Source organism: Arvicanthis niloticus, chromosome 6 (genome assembly GCF_011762505.2).
Source record: "Arvicanthis niloticus isolate mArvNil1 chromosome 6, mArvNil1.pat.X, whole genome shotgun sequence".
NCBI lineage: Eukaryota > Metazoa > Chordata > Mammalia > Rodentia > Muridae > Arvicanthis > Arvicanthis niloticus.
Genome location: NC_047663.1, coordinates 85,594,389 through 85,614,524, shown reverse-complemented (window position 1 = coordinate 85,614,524; position 20,136 = coordinate 85,594,389). Strand labels below are relative to the sequence as shown.

General features: G+C 43.5%; 1 protein-coding gene across 1 annotated transcript in view; it reads left to right on the top strand.

Annotated features, from left to right (window-relative positions):
• Nucleotides 1-19,735, top strand: part of Lcp2 (lymphocyte cytosolic protein 2) — a 46,446-nt gene extending 26,711 nt beyond the window's left edge. The window contains exons 9-21 of the mRNA XM_034506512.2: nt 289-355; nt 452-535; nt 3,683-3,708; nt 3,832-3,851; nt 3,949-4,056; nt 5,486-5,516; nt 7,629-7,641; nt 8,367-8,496; nt 10,588-10,637; nt 14,229-14,323; nt 15,035-15,112; nt 16,558-16,713; nt 18,548-19,735. Coding sequence (XP_034362403.1) covers nt 289-355; nt 452-535; nt 3,683-3,708; nt 3,832-3,851; nt 3,949-4,056; nt 5,486-5,516; nt 7,629-7,641; nt 8,367-8,496; nt 10,588-10,637; nt 14,229-14,323; nt 15,035-15,112; nt 16,558-16,713; nt 18,548-18,673 — 984 coding nt within the window. The 3' untranslated portion in view covers nt 18,674-19,735. The remainder of the gene's footprint in view (nt 1-288; nt 356-451; nt 536-3,682; nt 3,709-3,831; nt 3,852-3,948; nt 4,057-5,485; nt 5,517-7,628; nt 7,642-8,366; nt 8,497-10,587; nt 10,638-14,228; nt 14,324-15,034; nt 15,113-16,557; nt 16,714-18,547) is intronic.
• The last annotated feature ends 401 nt before the right edge of the window (nt 19,736-20,136 follow it).

Genomic DNA, 20,136 nt, shown 5'->3' with positions numbered 1-20,136 from the left:
CTAGACCCTTGGAGGGCTTGGTAGGGAAGTTTCTGCTTGGTCTTTGCTGTGCAGAAGGCCTGGGGCACGAGAGAGTAAGGAAGTTATTTCAGAGGGGCACAACCTCAGCAGCTCAACTGACAGAGGGGACGGCTAGCTGTAGGTCAGACCGGAAGATGAAGGAAAGGGATCCAGATATATTTGGGAGAGAGAATGCCATTAAGATGAAAAGAAGCTGTTGTGGAAAAGCTTCTAAACATTTTGATTGTCTTTTTTTTTTTTTTTTTTTTTTTTTTTAATTCCATGCAGCCACTGTCTCCGCCCCAAACCAACCATGAAGAGCCCGGCAGAAGTCGAAACCACAAAACAGCAAAGCGTAAGCACAGAGTCGCTTTCTGCCCACCAGCCCACCTACCCAATCACCAGCCAGATGCTTTCTTTTTTTAACTGACCTCAGCCTTTTCTACTCCAGTGCCTGCCCCATCAATAGACAGAAGCACAAAACCTCCCCTGGACCGCTCATTGGCTCCTCTCGACCGAGAACCCTTCATACTAGGTTGGTATTACTCATATTTTATGCACAATAGTAATGGCCACATTTACAGAGTGCTAAGCATACAAACACTATATTTATATACATGTACACACACACACATAGTATCTTACTACTGGAACAATACTGTAAATTTGTGAGAAACAGCCTCATTTTACAGAAGAAGAAACCAAGGCACAAAGGAGTAACTTTCCAGCATCACTCGGCGACCAGATGACCAAATGATGAAGACAGAGACCTAAACCCGGATCAGCCTGGTGCCAGAACCCCTGCTCTTTGTCCCTGGGCTGAGCCTGCTCCACCATGCCTGTGAGCTGTGTGTACTTTGGCCAAGACGCAGCAGGATGATGCATCCTGGTACTCACGGAGGAAATGGGCTGAGAGGGAAGAGCACCAGGAGAGCTGTAGTTAGCTGTTTTGGTTGCTATTTATTAGTTAGCTGACCCAGGGGATGTTGCATTCTTAGGCCACAGTCTCGTGGCAAGGAGGATGTTCTCTTGGGAGGAAACGTTTTCTAAAACTCTAAGGTACTATTCAGATGTCAAAATTGCCTTTTGCAGTAGGTGCATACAGTTGATGAAATACTATGGACTTTTCACATAATTTACTCATGGTTCCAGCTACCTTGATTCTAGCAACCCTTACATAGAGCTGTTCTTTAATTCATCCCTAAAACGTATGAACACCTAGGATGGGGCAGGTGCTTTGCATCCTTAGGCCAAGCCGGTGAAGGGGTGTGTCATCTCCACCTCTCAGACAATGAACGGTCAGAGAGGTTAAATAACATGCTCTGTTTTGTATAGGTGGGTTAAGACTTAAAACCATGTGTCTTTCTGACTTTTACACTGAGGCTGTGGGCTTTGAACTTGCTGTAGACAAGGTGTATCTGGGCAAGAAGTACCTAACGGTACTTAGAGAGTAGATACAGAATCCAGATCTCGGCTCTATACCTTCTCCTCTTCAGTGGGACTCTGAACAAGGCTTTTGCCTTTTCTTGGCCTCAGTATTTTCCTTGGTTGGCAAAATGACTTTGAGATCTTGGATTGGAGGCTAATGCTTGTTGCTGTTTCCCCGACTCCCAGTCTAACTCTGCTGAGTCGAGTTTGGAGTTCACTGTAGAGAAAGGCACACAGGGCCCACACTCAAACCCTGCTCGATAAGCCAGGGCATCAGGAAAGTGGGATACAGATATGAACGCTTCACAGTCATCTTTAAACACAACTCACTCCTTTAAAGAGTCACCTTTTGCTATGTCTATAGACATTTTAGAGATAATGTTTTCTGATGATACATACCTAAGCTCTGAGTTATATCCTTGTCAATGAAGCTGTGAAGGGACTAGCCTGTGACCTTGAAGCCCCTAACACTGCCAGAGTATATATATATATGCATATCACAAGATAGCTATTTAGTTGGTTGATTAGTTTCTTATGAATCAAATACGTTCTGAAAGGGGAAAGTCTACTTTGGCTAAAGAATATTAATTTGATCTTGGGGCAGCCCTTTAAGTAAGATGTTCAATCTCAAACTCTATTTATTAAACTTCTTTTGTACTACAAGAATGCTCTTCCCTTGGCTAGTGAGTTATTCAAAGTAGACAAGTCTCTTAGACCTTCCTGTGTCAACCATGAACTCAGTCCTTATGGGATGTTGTGAATATGTGAGTTCAGGCGGATAGCATCAGCATGCATCTTGGGGTACGAAGTATGGGAGAGTGGAAAGAAAGAGGAGCTAGCCAGCATTTGTCAGCACCCACCCATCCTGTCCCTGACCTTGCATATAAGTTATCATCTGACCCTTGTGACAAACCTACACTGACTTCACAGCCGAGGTACCTGAGATCATGCTCAGGTATCATCAGGCCTGCTTCCAGATCTACCGGAACCTTATTAATATGTTTTTATCACATAGAAAAGAAAAGGTATACCTAACCCATGGGATCTCAGATATAATAACCATAAATTGTTTTGAGTAACTGGGCAATGAAGAGCCCTTGGGTATAATAAATACTTTGCTTCAATACCATATGTTCTCAAAGAGATCAAACAAGTGAGCAAACAACATTCATTCCCACCACCACCACAATGACCACAACCACAACCGTGACCATGACCACCACCACAATGACCACAACCACAACCGTGACCATGACCACCACCACCATCTCCACCACCACCACCACAATGACCACAACCACAACCGTGACCATGACCACCACCACCACCACCACAATGACCACAACCACAACCGTGACCATGACCACCACCACCACCACCACAATGACCACAACCACAACCGTGACCATGACCACCACCACCACCACCACAATGACCACAACCACAACCGTGACCATGACCACCACCACCATCTCCACCACCACCACCACCATCTCCACCACCACCACCACAATGACCACAACCACAACCGTGACCATGACCACCACCACAATGACCACAACCACAACCGTGACCATGACCACCACCACCACCACAATGACCACAATCACGGCCATGACCACCACCACCATCTCCACCACCACCATCTCCAGCACTATCACCATTACTACCATGTTGACTACAACCACAGCCATGACCACCACCACCATCACCTTGACCACCACCACAATCACCGCAACCACCTCCACCACCACTAAAGTGGTTTTGGCACACCAAGACAACCTCTTAAAGACCTTGTTCCCAAGTTAACAATTTTCCCAGAGACCAAATGGAAGTCTACATAATATCAAGAGTACCACAGGATTTGGAGGAAAACTACACCTTCATGACACACTGGTTTACTTCAAAATTCAAAATAAGCCAGAGAGCAGATGCTTAAGCCAGTGACAGAGACATAGAATCTCAAGAAGACATTCACCCACTTGATGCTCAGCTACCCTAAGTCACGTGTTGTAAGGAAGCTCAGACCCCACAACCCCATTAGCATGTGCACAGCTATGAGATTTTGACAAGCCAGGTGCTATTTTTAAGCCTATGAAATCAGGTGTTCCTCAAAAGACCCTTCAGATCTGAAGCTCCTGCTTCAAGTCAGTCTGCCCCTGGAGACCCAGACACGGTTTTCATCAGAATCTGTTTTTCAACCCTAACCTCATGCCTGTCCCAAATGTAATATTCTGCTTGCTCTTGCTTACAGGAAAGAAACCAACATTTTCTGATAAGGTAGGCTGCTTTTCTGGTTTGTTTATGATTTTAGTTATTTTTTTTTTTCTTTTGATTTTTTTTTCTTGTCCTGACTCTTTGGAACGTGCCTGATCCACCCATGTCTTCCTTAATGTCTTACAGCCCTCGGCCCCGCTGGGAAGGTAAGCCTCTGTAGTTCTTTATCAAGCTCCAGAATTCTGTTGTAGATCTGTGCCCTGTTAAAGTGGCTTTTTATAAATCCTTTCTCTTCCCACTCAGGGAGCACTTACCCAAGATACAAAAGCCTCCTTTGCCACCAGCCATGGACAGACATGAAAGAAATGAAAGAATCGGACCCCTGACAGGAAGGAAGCCACCAGTTCCAAGGTGACTGTCCCGTGCTGCCTGAGCCAGGTCTTTGAATTCCAGTACTTGGGAGGTGGAGGGCTCCTTTCCTTGCTGGTTGGATAAAAACCACGGAGGTCTGTGAAGAGATTGGGAATCTAGCTGAGGAGGCGTGGTGGGAGGCCTTGTCTGAAGCTAGTCTCCCTGGTTTTTGTTGGACTTTCCCTACCTCGTCAGACTGAAGCCTGAACAGCACACAGGAGCTGTACCTCCCTCTTTATTTTATAAGGGAACAGAGAGGAAGGATGGCAGGGGAGGAGGGGAGGGCTGCTTCTAGGCCTGCATTAGCCGCTTTCTTATTGCTCAACCATTTTTACAACCACAGGAGACTGAGCTCTCCTCCAGCAGTTTTAACTCCGCTATAAAATCATGTATGGTCTATTTACCAAATGACACAAGTGTACTCGGGTTCTGGGCCAGCCCGGCTACTTGGAGAGGGAACAGTGAGTTTCATTAGCTCCTCTGTCTATGAAGATTCACAACCATCGCCAAGGCTTGGCCATTGTGAGGTTCTGGTAAAGACTAAGGGCCACGGTGTGCCAAGAAAATCCCCAGTCATTGACTTTTATAACATTTTAATGGATTATTTAACAAAACCAAATTCATGAAAAACGTAATGGCCAAAATATCAAAATTTTCAACAAAACAGGGAAAGAGCTGGTGAACAACATGAAAAACATCTGACATTAGCTACCCAACAAATTGTTCTTCCTCCCTCCCTCTCCCTCCCTCCATCCATCTACCCATCCATCCTTGCCCCTCTCCCTCCTTTATTCCCTCTGTCTCCCTTCCTCCTGCCCTCTCTTCCTCCTATTCTCCCCATCCCTCTCTTACTCCCTCCCCTCCCTCTCTGCCTCCTCTCTTTCCCTCTCTCCCAGGAAGTACAGATGCCTCTTCAGCCCTTAGACAGCTATTGTCAAAGCTGTTGGACTGGCCTGTCCATCTGTGCCAATAACACCAGGGCCCTATTGGAAAAGCCCAGAGCAGGGACCTTTGCCAACTGTTTTCTTATTACTTGAAGGGCAGGCCCTGTTGTGGCTGGTTTAAAACCTCAGCAAAGAAGAATATTACTGAAACTGTTTTTATTTGCTTGGAAAAACATCTACTCAGTGAAATTTAATAGCTCCTGAAAGCTGACTAAACATATATATGTGTATAATTGTGTAATTATTTGCTACAGTAGCTCTGTAGACCAAAGGTTTGCCTAGCTCAGCTTGCAACGATAACAGGGCATCCAGTGGCCACATTTCCCTTCTCTCCCATCCTCAGCATTTCTGCTGGCATTCGTAACTTCCCCTTTGGCCACGGCTCAGTAGGTTTTATTTCTCCTTATGCGATTTACTGAAATTATATTCTGGGGCTGGCTCTTTGAAACTCGAGATGTTCACGTCTCTGCTCTAATTCATTTCAGGCATGGAAGGGGACCAGACAGAAGAGAGAATGTAAGTGTGAAATGTCATTTAATAAATGCTTGGCACTGGGACAGCCAGTGTAGACTCTGGGGAGGTGGGACTGCATCTGCCTTGCCCTCGTCTGAAGTCAGGTAATGAGAGCAAGACCTACAAAGAGTCTGTGAAATGCCAGCCTCTGCGTCTTGTTACTTAGAGTTCATCAGGCTGAATTGCCTAGCCCCTGGCCCTCTGAGAGGTCCAGGGTAGCTGGCTTCTTGCAGCCTCATCCCCAAGGGTAATTAACAAGGAGAGCGAGGATCAGGCATAGAGGAAAGGGTCAGAAAGATGCTTTGATTTTAGTGACCCTGTATGACATCACTCTCTCTTAATGTGAGAAACTAAGGCTCAGAGTGACAATAGACTCAAAGTCATAGGGGCAGTAAATTCACATACCTTCCATCTGAATATAGGTCTGTCTGGGATTCTCTGTATTCTGTGATCTTTTAAAGTATTTTAAAATGTATTATTCTTAGTATTAAATCTCTATGTAGGGTGGGCCGTGTGCATGTATGCCACAGCATGTATATGGAGGCCAGAGGACAATTTGGTGCAATTGGATTTCTCTTCCCACCCTTATGTGGATTCGAACTGTCATCAGGCTCTGTGTGACATGTGCTTTTTACTCACTGGGCCATCTTGCTGGTCCCAGCCTTTGATTTTTTTTTTGATGGCCACCACAGACGCCTTCCTCTAATCAGATGTTTGGCCATCAATGGCTGGTGTTTCTGTTGCACTATATTAGATGATGTATTTGTTGAAATATTATGGAGACAGATCTGTAGGTCTGTGTTAGGTGCTATATTGTTGAAATACTATGGAGACAGATACCCCGCCATCTCACAGGCATAACTGCACACCATCGTGGAATGGTCTCTGTGGGCGAATGGAAGACAAGGAGCTCTGTGGGTCAGAGCCAAGGGTGACTCCTTCAGAGCAGTGAGAGCTGTAAAGTCCTTGAATAATGCAGAGAACATGGACTAGGGTGGCTCCACTTCCATTCCAGTCCCAGGAATGTCTTAGGAAGAAGGGAGGAGATGTCTATGAGCATTCCCAAGCCATCAGGGCAGCAACTTGCTGTGGAGACATAGGGACAGAGTGAAAGATGGACACTGAGGCTGACATCACATCCCTGAGGCACCCAGTCTCTGATGGACTGATTCTCCTCCTGAGAATCTAGGGTTGTGACTTTCTGAGCCAGAAGGGACGTGGCCTTAGAGCAGGAGAGCAGTGGCTTCTGTTTATTTGTGTGACCCTTTGTTATGACTTTCAGTCGTTCGAGATGAGTGATTTTGACTGGTGTAGAACTGATGGCAGAAAGCTTTATTAAGCAGTACTTAAGTAATAACAGGGGCACAGCAACTAACTTTATCCTTACAAAGGTACCAGTTCATCACCACTGGGCTGGTCTAACTAACCAGTTCAACTAAGTTGGTTCTTTGATTTTCTAGTCGCCAGCAGGACTGCTGTGTCCCTTTTGAACCTCGTTTCTTATTGGGGGGAGGGGATACCCTTTTTCTTGTCTGTCTCACAAGGCGACTCTGCAGTTGAAATAGTAAGGGAAGATACACCTTGTTAACTTCACTGTGAATAAACTAGGGGCGAATACTGCAAAAGAGAGGCAGGAAGAGGGCTGGAGCTTTGGGTCAGGCAGGTTCACGGGGGGTGTGAACCCTTTCCTGCTCTCCATGGTAGATGCTCTGAAGCAAGAGTATCATTTCTATTGCAAAGGGTATTCCATTCTGAGAGCTACCAGAGAAGATTACTGAAATACCAGTCTCGTGGAAACATCATGAGAATTGTAAATGTTGTTATATCTGAGTCCTTTAAGAGCCTCAGAACCTCTATCAAGCTGGGCGTTTGAGGGGAATCTCAGACTGGAATGTCTTTGGATGATTATGAATGTTAAAAAACTGTAAACCACTTAGCACGTTCTAGCTAGATTATGAAGAGAGGGAAGCTCTAGAAAATTCTCCACAATGTATCTATTATGAAAAGCTATAACTGTTAAAGAAAGATCCAGACACAGTTTTTGACTGAGGAATGACTAATTAGAAATTGGACTGTGATGATAAGTTAATATATTTCATTATTTTTCCTTTGCAGGATGAAGATGATGGTATGTCTACAGATTTTTCTTATGACCTATTCTCATTCTTAAAGCTCCCAGTCCCTCACTTTTCTGACCTTCTATTTAAATAGAATTATTGAGTATGGAACCCCACATGTCAATGAACATAATCAGACATTTACCAATTGCTACATCTCATGGCTTTAGTAAAATGGAATTACTTGGTTGGTTTACCAAGGAGAACTTAAGTTTATGTATGATAATTCAGAATACCTAACTGCACAGAAGAGTGCATATATGTTTTGATAGAAATTTTTCTCATATTTATACCCTCTAACATTGTGGGTACAGAATCAGAAACTGCAAACGAACAACTTAGCATGTGGTTTTGGCTTTCAAAAAAAACAAAATAAAAATTGTAAAAAAAAATCTCTAAAATTTATAACGATTAACGATTTTCTGCCAAATAAGCAGTTCAAAAATAAAATTAAAATTTCACTATTCATTGCTGAAACAGAAATAAACTGTCTTGCTTTCACTGTGAAAAAAAAATTCACTATTCAGAACAACAGCAATTTCAAGTGATTCCAAGGTGGTAAATTATCTAGAAAAACCATGAGATAGGTTATCTTCCTACCATTTGCTAATTAAAACTGATCTTTTGGATTTTTGTGTCTCCCTTCATATCATCTGGGTTTAGTTTAAGTTGAGGAAGTACTCTAAATGTCTCCGGAGTCAAATTCTGACGACTCACTTTTTTCTTCTCCCCTCAGTGCATCAGAGACCTTTGCCACAGCCGTCACTACCTTCTATGAGCTCCAACACATTCCCTTCGAGATCTACCAAGCCCAGCCCCAAGAACACATTCCCATTGCCTCACATGCCGGGAGCCTTCTCAGAAAGGTTGGTGGCTATGCCACTCAGCTCTAGCTAAGCATAGCGCCTGGTGGCTTGTGTTCTAGCTTCATGGCTGTCTCTGTAACAAGTACTCCAACTGACAGAAATGCAGGGGAGGAAGGCTTCATTTTCTTTTGCAATTTAAGGGTCTAGTCCAGTGCTTCTCAACCTTTGGGTCTCCACCCCTTAGGAGGGGGGTTTCACATATCAGCTATCCTGCATACCAGGTATTTACATTATGATTCCTAAGAGTAGTGAAATTACACTTTTGAAATAGCAGTGAGATAATTTTATGGTTGCTGGTCATCACATCATGAGGAACTGTATTAAAAGGGTTGCAGCATTAAGAAGGTTGAGAACCACTGTTAGAGTCCAACACATAAGGAAAGCTGAGTCATGAACTCAAATCACATCGTACCACAGTCCAGAGGACAGAGAAATGAGTGCATCCATACTGCCTGCTTGCTTTTGGTTTTGCTGGCTGGCTTTCTTTAGTTATACACAGTTCAGGTCCTGGCCCAGGAAGTGGTATACTTACAGTGGGCTGAATCCTCCTACCCCAAGTAACCAGCAAGACAATTCTCCACAGATCCACCCACAGGCCAGTGTGATCTAGATAATTCTTCAGTTGAGACTGTCTTCCCAGGAGACCCTGGGTTGTATCAAGCTAACAGTTACAACCAACCAGTGCAGCTGAGCTATGGCAAATGCCAGGCAGCTTGAGGGACATGAGCCGCCGTGCAGAGCTGTCTAAGGGAACAAGCAAAAGGAGATGGGCAGACAACCTGAGCGACTGGCTGTTCTCTGAGTTTGTGAGTTTGAGGGGAGTGGGAGCTGACTTGTCCCATGGTTGTCCCAGGGAATGGACTCATGGAGGACGTTTTCAGTTGCTTATTTCAAACAAACAACATTTAAAAACCAGGTTAACTGCAGTTCTTGGAGTCCGTCTTCCATCTTGGATGGGGAAACAGAGAAAGTGCCTTGCCCCTGTTGGAGGCCAAGCACCCATGCTCAGGTGCTGTCCTCAGAAGGATGATGGTGATGGTGGTTGTTGTTATTGTTGTTGTTGTTATTGTTATTATTATTATTATTATTATTATTATTATTATTATTATTATTATTATTATTATTTCTCAGTCATAATAAGACCAGAAACAGAAGCAAAGGCATGGCTAGGATAACCCAAGCAACATCCAGATCATACCTACCCTATCCAGGAGAACCAATAGGCCACTTTAGCTGCTCCCCAGCGCCCTGGCCCACTGGCCCACCAACTGCTTTAGTATTCAAAGGAAGCCAACTCCTCACCCTGCAGACTGTAGAAAGCAGAACCAATGGCATGACCTGTCCACCCCTGACAACTCTCTGGGGAAATTCCTAAAGTCTTCCCTTTGCTCAGGGTCTCCATGCCTTCAGTTTTTTTCCGTTCACTTCTCCCTCTGTTTTTCTCTACTGCTATGTCCAATTGTTCGCATTATCCCACACACGGCTCTAACCCTGTCTGTCTGTCTGTCATTCCTGAAAACTGTTAACAAGATTAGGTGTGCAGAGCAGACTTGTACTGTTTGGGCTAATGGTTGGTGTTAGTGCTTAGCATAGAGGGAACAGGTAGCATTCCAGGGTTTCACTAGGTTTCCTTTCCCATCCTTGCAAATGTTGTTACTTTGATGCAGCAGTACTCAGTGGTTTCTCCCGCCTTCCTGACTTACGCCCTCTCTCTGCAGACCAGCAACTCCTGGGGAATCAATCACGTTCCCATGCATGCCCATCAGAGTGTCCTCCTTCTTTGGCCATTTTATAGACCCAAAGACCCCAAACCACAGCCCCATTTAAAAAGTAACTTATACATTTAGTTCACAAGCTTTATGTTTATTGTTTACCTTTGGCTCGTGAACCTTATTAGAGTTAGCTCATCTTGGGACACCAGTATATCAAATAATTTCCTCCTTTGCCCCTCTTCCATGATGCCAGGGGGTATGGAGGACAGCAAGGACAAAGCAAGAGACCTCTACAGCCTGGCTTCTGTAACTCAACTACACATTTGGGTCCCATCACCCTAACCCAATTTAAAGCTTGTTCTTTTCTCTGTTTCCGCAGTAACATTGGCTTTCAGCAGAGTGCTTCCCTGCCACCATACTTCTCTCAAGGTTTGTATGCTTGTGACCTCTGCCCTGCAACATGTCCATGGGGTTATAGTGTAATGTGTCTCAAAGCCTTTCAGCAAAGGCTAAAAAAAGGCTAAAAGTATATGACATCTTCATTTTAACACTTAATTCAATGTCTGCAAGTTACCAAGGGTTGTTGGAATGAGACACTACATAAAATATCACACACACACACGCACACACATCCCATCACCAAAAGGGCAGCTTTATCCCTCATCTTCCCATTTAGAGCTAGGTCCCTGTTGGTCCAATAGAGAGCTGAAGCAGTGCTTAGCTTCCTTGTGGTTTCAGTGATGAGTCTGCTCTCAGGTTGTGAACCGGGAAGCATATTGAAAATACAGACTACAAGAACCCAAACTCAGAGATTCTGAATCAAGCCAAATATGGCAGCTTATACTTGTGATCTTGGGCCATGGGATGTGGATTAAGAGTTTACATCCATCTTAAACTAGAGAGCACATTTTCAGCTAGTCTGGGCTACATGAGTTCACATCTCAGAAAAACAACAAAAGTTTCTGACTCAGTAAGAGAAGCCAGAGGCTTTCCATTTACAACGATACTGCCACTGGCTGTCTGCTGTGAGTGTTCCCAACATTCAGCATGTGCACAGATGCCTGGGAATCTTGTTCAAACCTGGATCTAACCCAGGAGGCCTAAGGTCACCTGAGACTTAGCATTTCTACCAAGTTGATGCTATTGATCCATGATGCTAGCACAAGTCCGTGAGACAGGACTGCCCTGGGGTGATTTTAAAGCAAAAGACCTGCACATGTAACTTTTAAAATTCTTGCTGAATGAATGCATGTCAAAATAAGGAGATCTCCGTCATGCCTGGAAACTGGCCTACTACTGCCAGATTCTCTGACTTGTTCTCCAAGAAAAGTTAAAAATACAACCTTTAAAGCAAAATCACTCAGGACTTAAATATTGACTTAAAATGGTGAAGAACAGACATTTTTTAAAAGCCATGGTTTATGTTTGGCTGTGGGTCTGTGCATCTGTTCCTGTTAGGAAGCTTCTCTCAGGAGTAGAACACAGCTCACAGAATCAATCAAGCAGGACTCATAGGGGCTCAGTGAGACTGAATCAGCAATCATGGATTCTGCATGGTTCCGTGCTAGGTCCTCTGCATATATGTTATGGTTTTTTAGCTTGGACTTTTTGTGGGACTCCTAACAGTGGGAGTGGGGTGTCTCTGACTCTTTTGCCTGGTCTCGGGACCCTTTTGTCATACTTAGTTGCCTTGTCCAGCCTTGATATGAGGGTTTGTGCCAAAACCCTTACTGCATCTTGTTATGCTGAGTTCAGATGATATCACTGGAGGACTACTCTTTTCTAAAGGGAGACAGAGGAGGAGGAGATCTGGGGGAGACAGGAAGTGTGGTGAGAGACTGTGAGGAGTGGAGAGAGGGGAAACTGCAGTCAGGATGGAGTGTATGAGAGATGATCAAAGAAAAAGGAAAAAAGATAAAAAGACATTGTCCATATGCCAAAGTAGATTTTAAATATAAAATGGCAGTATGACTACAGCTGAGTAATACATCTATATTACACAAGCATCATTCCCTGTGTGAGAGCCCACTGCTGACACAGTGGCAGATGCTACAGCTCAAAGTTGAGGTTCCAGTGTCTTTTTTTTTTAACCATGTGGGGTCCAGTTGTCTACTCACCCCAACTTTTCTCAGTTCTTCAAGCTCGCTGTTTTTAACAGCGCAGGTTTGTTATTTGCTTGCCCCTTATAAGCATCTAGATTCCAGAGACTTCATTTACAGCAGCACTTCACAAAGCAAGACACACTGGATTTTGAGTTGGCTATGGGGATTTTGTATACACATAGTTAATTTTTTAGAACACTACCTTAATTGGAAGTCATGCTTTTTAAACCTCAAGACTGCCAGCCATCTTGTCCTCTGTCTCTTTCATGGGATGCTCCAACCCCAGGAAGTATTCTACCATGTGTTGTTCAAAAGACATCAAAACTCCCATAAGGACTTGGATGAAGACCCAGATATCCAGGGTAGTAGCTGACTGCACAAAACCATGTATGTGCCATGTACTGTATGCAGCTTGTGGCTCTGTGCTGCTGACCATGGGGCAGAGAAACAGTGACAATATAAGACTTAGTTCTATTATTCTTCTATAGTGTTGGAGTTCATTCGACAAACTCTAGGTATTTTAATTGGGCATTGGGAACCTAGAGAAGGCAGGTGCTAGCAGCTCAGATCCAGGTTTCCCTACTCACAGAGAAGACCACCTCAGACAACCCTGAAGAACTGACCCAGGAGTCCTCATCTCTTCGTAGAGGGGCCTCCTTTCCTCAGTGGATCCTGCTGCAGGAGCACCTGAGGTGCCTTGACGCATGAGGATTCCAGGGACTCCTGGTGCAGTGCCCCAGGGCTTCATACTTAGGCAAGGTAATGTTTGGGGAAACACAGGCCTTCAGTCTTGGCCCTGCTGCTGCTGCATGGAATCTGCTCAGACTCTCTAAGCTTCACATGCAAAAGAAACTTAGTACTTGTCACATGGCCCTCAAGATTAAACACAGCATCCAGAGAATGCCTTATGTAAGCCTAGATAGAGTCATGTTATGCAAACATTTGTCAAATTAACAAATGAATTAATATTGTCAAACCAACGAATGAATGAATGAATGACAGAATGAGAGAACATTTGAAATAACAGGACCTTTCAGTTCTTTTCAGCTGGCCTGACACAGAAACTGACGTGACACCCACAGTCAACATGGTCAATCATTTCCCAAGCTGAGGAACCTTCCTCTAAACTTTAGGTTATAAAATAGAGGATCTTAGACTAAAGGAAGCATAGGCTCTGGGTCAAGCTCCTGGCTGAGCAGATACTTTGGTGTCCGTTAAGACAACAGTTCTATATCTAAGAGAGCTGCAGAATCAAAACAAACAGAGCAATCACAGCAAACATTGGCTCTAAACCTAACACTGTTCTCAAAGCACTTCCTTTCTCTCTGTGAAATGAGAACATAATTATCTTTTCACTGCTGCCAATGCAAGCTGTTGGGAAAGTGTCCATGTGTGCTGGTATGGCAGGCCTACGAAGGGTCTGCTTTTTGCAGGTTTTTACTGAGGCACACAGTAAAACAATTGTAGCTGTTCTTAGATTCAGGCCCATGTGATGTTGTATGCATGTTAAGGGGAACACATGATGATGTATGCATATATAGGGGCCCACATGATAGTATATGCATGTTTAGGGGGGTCACATGATAGTGTATGCATGTTTAGGGGGGGTCACATAATAGTGTATGCATGTTTAGGGGGTCACATGATGATGTATGCATGTTTAGGGGGGTCATGTGATATTGTTTGCATGTTTAGGGGATCACTGAAATGTTGGGGTCTCTTCTCTCCAAGTTTCCACAGAATGGTACAGAACACTGCCCACCCAGCCCTTCTAGCTTTAAAGAGACAGAAATTATTTTTCTAACCTCTTATTCTTGAAAAATGAATTATTTTATGGAGATATCTGTGATGGATGCTTTATGAGACATGAAAACAATGGCTGATGGTAAATTAATCTTCAAAATACTTTGCTTCGAAGGTCCCAGCAACAGGCCCCCTCTCAGAAGTGAAGTCAGAAACTTACCCTTGCCGGTTCCAAACAGGCCCCAGCCTCCATCTTCTGGGGAAGAAGAGGTAATACAGCTGTTTCTAATTTGTTTGCCTTTTTTCTAGCATAGGGACTTTAAGAAACGCTGGTTGCCTGTTCCGCTGTATCTGTGTCTTCTGTTAGAGTTTTGTTGTTGCCATTTAATTAAAAGAGCATTTGTGTTGCTCAGCGGTCAGACCCTTGCCTGGGAGTGTGTGAGGCCCCATCCTGGATCCACTGCATCACACACAATAAACTGAAACTGAAGGGAAGATGTAGACAAGAACTAATGTTTCCTTTCGTGTTCTCTTACAGCCTTCCAAGGGCATTAAGACATGAGAAACATAATTCCATTTTTTCATCTGTCTCTTGGTTTATAGCCTTGAAAAAGAAAGTCTCTTAGCTGTTCCATTAGGACAGACTTTTCATTAAGTATGTTACTATGATATAATAAGCTAAAGAAGTTCCTCTGTCTCTGTCTTTCGGGATGAAAGGTTCCACCATATAAGGGGGCGGGGCTCCTTCACAAAGGCCTTTGCAAGTCAGTGGCATGAAAAGGAAGCAGTTCACACAAAATGCCTTCCGTGTAGCCCCTTCTAATTGATTCTGGTTAAGAAAACAATTCTTTCAAACCTCAGAGAACTGAGGTGGTGACTTATGGGAATTAGTAGTTGGTTTTTTTTTTTTTTTTTTTCCTTTTCTCTTTGTTTATGTAACTACAGAACTTACAGTGCTTTTTAAATTTTTCCTATTTGTAGACTCCCTTAGATGAAGAGTGGTACGTCTCTTATATCACCCGACCAGAGGCAGAAGCTGCTCTTAGGAAGATAAACCAGGTACTGTTCTACCATTTATTGTCATGCAGTTATCAATATTAGTGGAGGGGGAGAAAGGCTGTTGACACACTGGGTCTCAAGTGTGAGCCAGCTGCTATTCCCGCTGTTCCCACTATCAGGTACTGTTTCTTTAAGACCCATAAATGCTACCATCCTATCTGCTAGCATCCATAGAACTCTTTCTCTGAGCAGCCATTACTTGTCTAGCAAAAATCCCAAATTAGGGTAATCATGTATCCATTGGCACATATTAGGCAGTTTCATGAATGAATGAATAATGTATCTCTTTTTGTGGGGTGTCAGACAAATTATGTAACATTTCAGAAATCTTCCTCTTAACCCTGAATTATCATCCAAGTTCACGAGAAAGACTCTTGTTAAAGGCATAGCTGCAAAGCTTTCCAGAAATTTCTAGTTAGTCTTTCGAAATGATAAAGTCTTAAGCAAGTCCAGGACTGACCCATAACCTTGTCTCTTGATCAGAAATGGGAGAACATTAATTCTTCATCTTTCACACGGTTAAGGTGACAGCAACCATTTCAGTCTTAGCAGATTTGATCACCTAGAGGAGAGGGTTTTTATTTGTTTGTTTGTTTTTAATTTGGGTTCCTGAGTCTTAGGGAGATTTTTTTCTTTTTTAATAAGTGGGAGTGCAGTGTGGGCCGAGGGAGTCTTCAGACTCTCCAGGTGACTCTGAATTCAAGCCAAACTTCTGATTCACGGGTCCAGTGGGAAGTTCTTTTACCAGATATGTTCTGACTGGCTCAATTAACTCAGAACAAAAGGAGCAAAGGAACGTAGTTATTGAATATTGATGGCTATTTAAAACCTGTTCTAATTAAGTACGTAGAGGAAGGAGTGATTTACATGGGTCTTAGTAATTAGCTCTATTTTAATATTAGGTCTTTGTCATGCTACATTACCTTGCAGTTATTCTTGTTTGAAAATTTAGAGTACAGAACAAATCACATTCTCTGGAAGTACGAGCGGCGCGGGGGTTGGGGGGAGACAAGAACATAGAATGTCCACATTTACTGTGTTCAGGTGTCGGGTAAAAGGGTGTCCATCTTAAAGGCAAATGTGTTCTGCATGGAATGTGAAAAGGGAAGGCTAGCCAATCAACAGAACTGAGTAGGTACACAGGAAGTGAGCCACCTTATTTTTTATGGCCCTTCATCCACTTACTTACTGATCATTTGTTTTTATTACTGAAAAGCACTTTATATTAAGACACTTCAAAGACATTAACTCAAAAATTTCAGATATAATCTCATTTGTCTTTTTGAATAATTAAAAGATCCAGGTACCTGGGATTCCCAGCTATGAGGAGAACTCAATGTCACCAGATACAATGACAGCTTTTCAGGTCCCTAGAGGCTTGTCTCTTACATGGTACAGGACTGACTTTCATTGCTCCCATTAATAGCAAGCACCCATTCCTTTAGGATGGCACCTTCCTCGTTAGAGACAGCTCTAAGAAGACAATAAACAACCCATATGTCCTCATGGTGTTGTACAAAGACAAAGTGTACAACATCCAGATCCGTTACCAGGAGGAAAGTCAAGTCTACTTGTTGGGCACTGGACTTCGAGGAAAAGAGGTAAGGACTTCAATCTTCACTTTTTGCCTAAATTCCATACTGTATAGCAACTATGCAGTTGAATTGCATGCTATTTGGCAACAATGCTGTTAAACAATGTTAGTGAGACCCTCTGCTGAAGGAGGAAGGAAAGAAGAAAAGTACTACCCATGAGTAACTCCACTGTAAGAGTCTTTCTTGGATGTTCATTCTAAATAACCCAACATCATAGGAGTTATCTGTGGTGCTTAGGACTGAACCAAGGTCCTTGTGCACACCAGTCAGGTGCAAGCACTGAACGTTACCTCTGGTCCCAAAGTCTAAATTTTAAAATTATAATAAAAAATAATCATTACAAATATATTTAGGAAGTATCATAGGTAGTATATTTTGACTTCTTTCGACATAATCCCAATATAAGATTATATTATCCCTACAAAATATTATTTAAAGTACCATCCGATGGGCTGGAGAGATGGTTCAGAATTAAGAGCACTTACTACTCTTGGAGAAGATTGGGGTTCTGTTCCCAGGATCCATATTTGGTGGCTCACAACCTCTTTTAAGTCTAGTTCCAGGGGCTCTGGTGCCCTCTTCTGGCTACTGTGGGTACCTGTATGCACACAGTGACTTTACAGACAAGCACACACACACACACACACACACACACACATCAATAACAAAACTTTTAATTTAAAATCCCATATGAGAAAGCAGAGAAACCTAGCCTAGTGAGTATTGAGATACGTGGGGCATTTCTTCCTAACCTGAGACATTTGGCTCTGTGAAGATGGCCAGCCATATGACCAAAGAAATGCTCTTGTTTGGCCAAGTCAACTTCTTGATGTGAAGATAACCAATAGGCTGCTTTTGTAGAGGAAACTAGCAAATGTAATGTCTTAAGACATTTTCTAAGGTTACACATAGAAATCCAGCTAAATGAAATATCCATAGAATGAGGACAATTCACTGATGACTTCAATCCAAATACTTTCCATCAGTGGCAATGCTGAGTGGAAGGAACGCGATTTTGGTCAAAAGTCTGGGTAACTTGCTCCCTGTGGATAGAGCTGTATAGTCTCTCCAGAGGCAGCATCGCCTTCCAACATTTCTCTTGGTCTAACATGAAAATACCAGTTTCGTTGGAGGAAGGTACCTGGGCAGTTTGTCTTAGAACAAGTATACAATCCTGCTTAGGTACTTGACTTCTGATCACATCTAGAGGGATGAATGGGACCAGTCTCCCTAGACTGGGTGGTCCAGTTTATGGATGCAAAGACTTGGCTGTTGAACTCTCACATTGTGAGTGTAGAGGTGACAGGAAAGGACTGGTTACACTGTGCTAAAGCTTCACCTCCAGGAATGACCTGTGTGGCTTCCTGGCTCCTTATACTAATAGCTTGAATTGTGGTGACATGGGGACTCAGAAACCCAAGAAATGAAAACCAGAGACCAATACTAAACCACCAGGTATCATGATGGAAATATTTGGGGTAAATGAGTCACTACAGAGGTTAACATTTTTTACTTTTGGAAAACTTGTATGCACCATGGCACATGTGTGGAGATAAGAGTACAACACATAGATATAAGTTCAGTCCTTCCTCCATGTGGTTGTGGGCATTGACTTGAGGTCGTCAGGCCTTTAACCACTGAGTCACCTCTCTGGCCCAACTTAACACATCTGTCTATTCCTTACAGTTGGTTGGCTATTGAGGAGGAAATCTCTAATACCTTACAAATTTTACTCTTCCCTCAATTTCCCCAAATTGATGCAGTTTAAAGAAAAAACATAATTATGAAATGCATACTGTCCACTCCACTGCTAACTTCTCTCCCCGTTTGACTTCTCCAGGACTTCCTGTCTGTATCGGATATTATCGACTACTTCAGAAAAATGCCACTGTTGCTCATTGATGGGAAGAATCGAGGATCCAGATACCAGTGCACACTAACACACGCTGCAGGCTGTGCACACTAACACACGCTGTGGCCTGTGCACACTAACACATGCTGTGGGCTGTGCACACTAACACACGCTGCAGGCTGTGCACACTAACACACGCTGTGGGCTGTGCACACTAACACACACTGCAGGCTGTGCACACTAACACACGCTGTGGGCTGTGCACACTAACACACGCTGCAGGCTGTGCACACTAACACACGCTGTGGGCTGTGCACACTAACACACACTGCAGGCTGTGCACACTAACACACGCTGTGGGCTGTGCACACTAACACGCACTGCAGGCTGTGCACACTAACACACGCTATGGGCTGTGCACACTAACACGCACTGCGGGCTGTGCACACTAACACATGCTGTGGGCTGTGCACACTAACACAGGTAACACATGCTGCGGGCTGTGCACACTAACACGCGTTGCGGGCTGTGCACATTAACACATGCTGCGGGCTGTGCACACTAACACACGCTGTGGGCTGTGCACACTAACATATGCTGCAGGTTGTCTGTAGCAGGGTAGCCGAGAGATGAGCCTTCCTGACTCTGTCATCAATGTGACAAGATCACATGGCTTTAGCATATGCTGAACACTTAGGACTAAAGCAGACTGTTGATGTGGGCCCCCAGTTCTGCCCCGTCCTTTAAAGTATCTGAAGATTGTCGAATACCACACAATTTATTTATTTTCTTTGATGTTTATAGAGTGATCATGTTCACATTTTGAAGTCTAAGAGTGCACGGCAGACATGAGATTTTGAACATCCGTCTCAAAATACAGTAGAGGACATAGTACGGAAATAATGTGGAGCAAGTTTGAAAGCACTGGAAGTGATAGGTTTATATATTTTATAATAAAACTTTGGTCAGGCAGAGGCACAATCCGTTTTTTTTTACACAACTTAAAATGATTAAAATTCATTTCCAGAGCAGCAATAACTTAAGAGGCTCCAAAAATAGAACTCCATTGTTTCTTATTTGGTTTTCCAGGGTGTGTTTTTATGTGTTCCTTTTCATGATGAGATTCATACATGTTGGGATAACTTCCTGGGATTAAAGTTACCATTTGCTTTACTATTCTAGATCCGTAAGACAACTTTGTTTGGTCCTTGCTGTTATATTTTTGTTTTAAACCAAAGGTAAGCTACACTTCTGAACTTGCAAGAAGAAAATAGTCTTAGGTTCAGTGATGCAGCTTTGCTGTCGGACATGCTGGGGTTCCTGTTGCTTCTCTAACAGAGTCCCCCATGTCTACATCCACAGTGGGCTCCTCCACTCCCAACTCGAAAAGCCTTTTCTAGTATTGAAGGTCTCCTGGGAAGAAGAGCAGTGTTTTGTAAGCAAGGGTGTGTGTGTGCGCGCACACACACACACACACACACACACACACACACTCTTCCTAATAGATGCTACTTATATTATCTGGCTTTCAGTTAGAAAGTTTGACTTTTGCTCGGATGGTCACCTGTTCCTGTTCC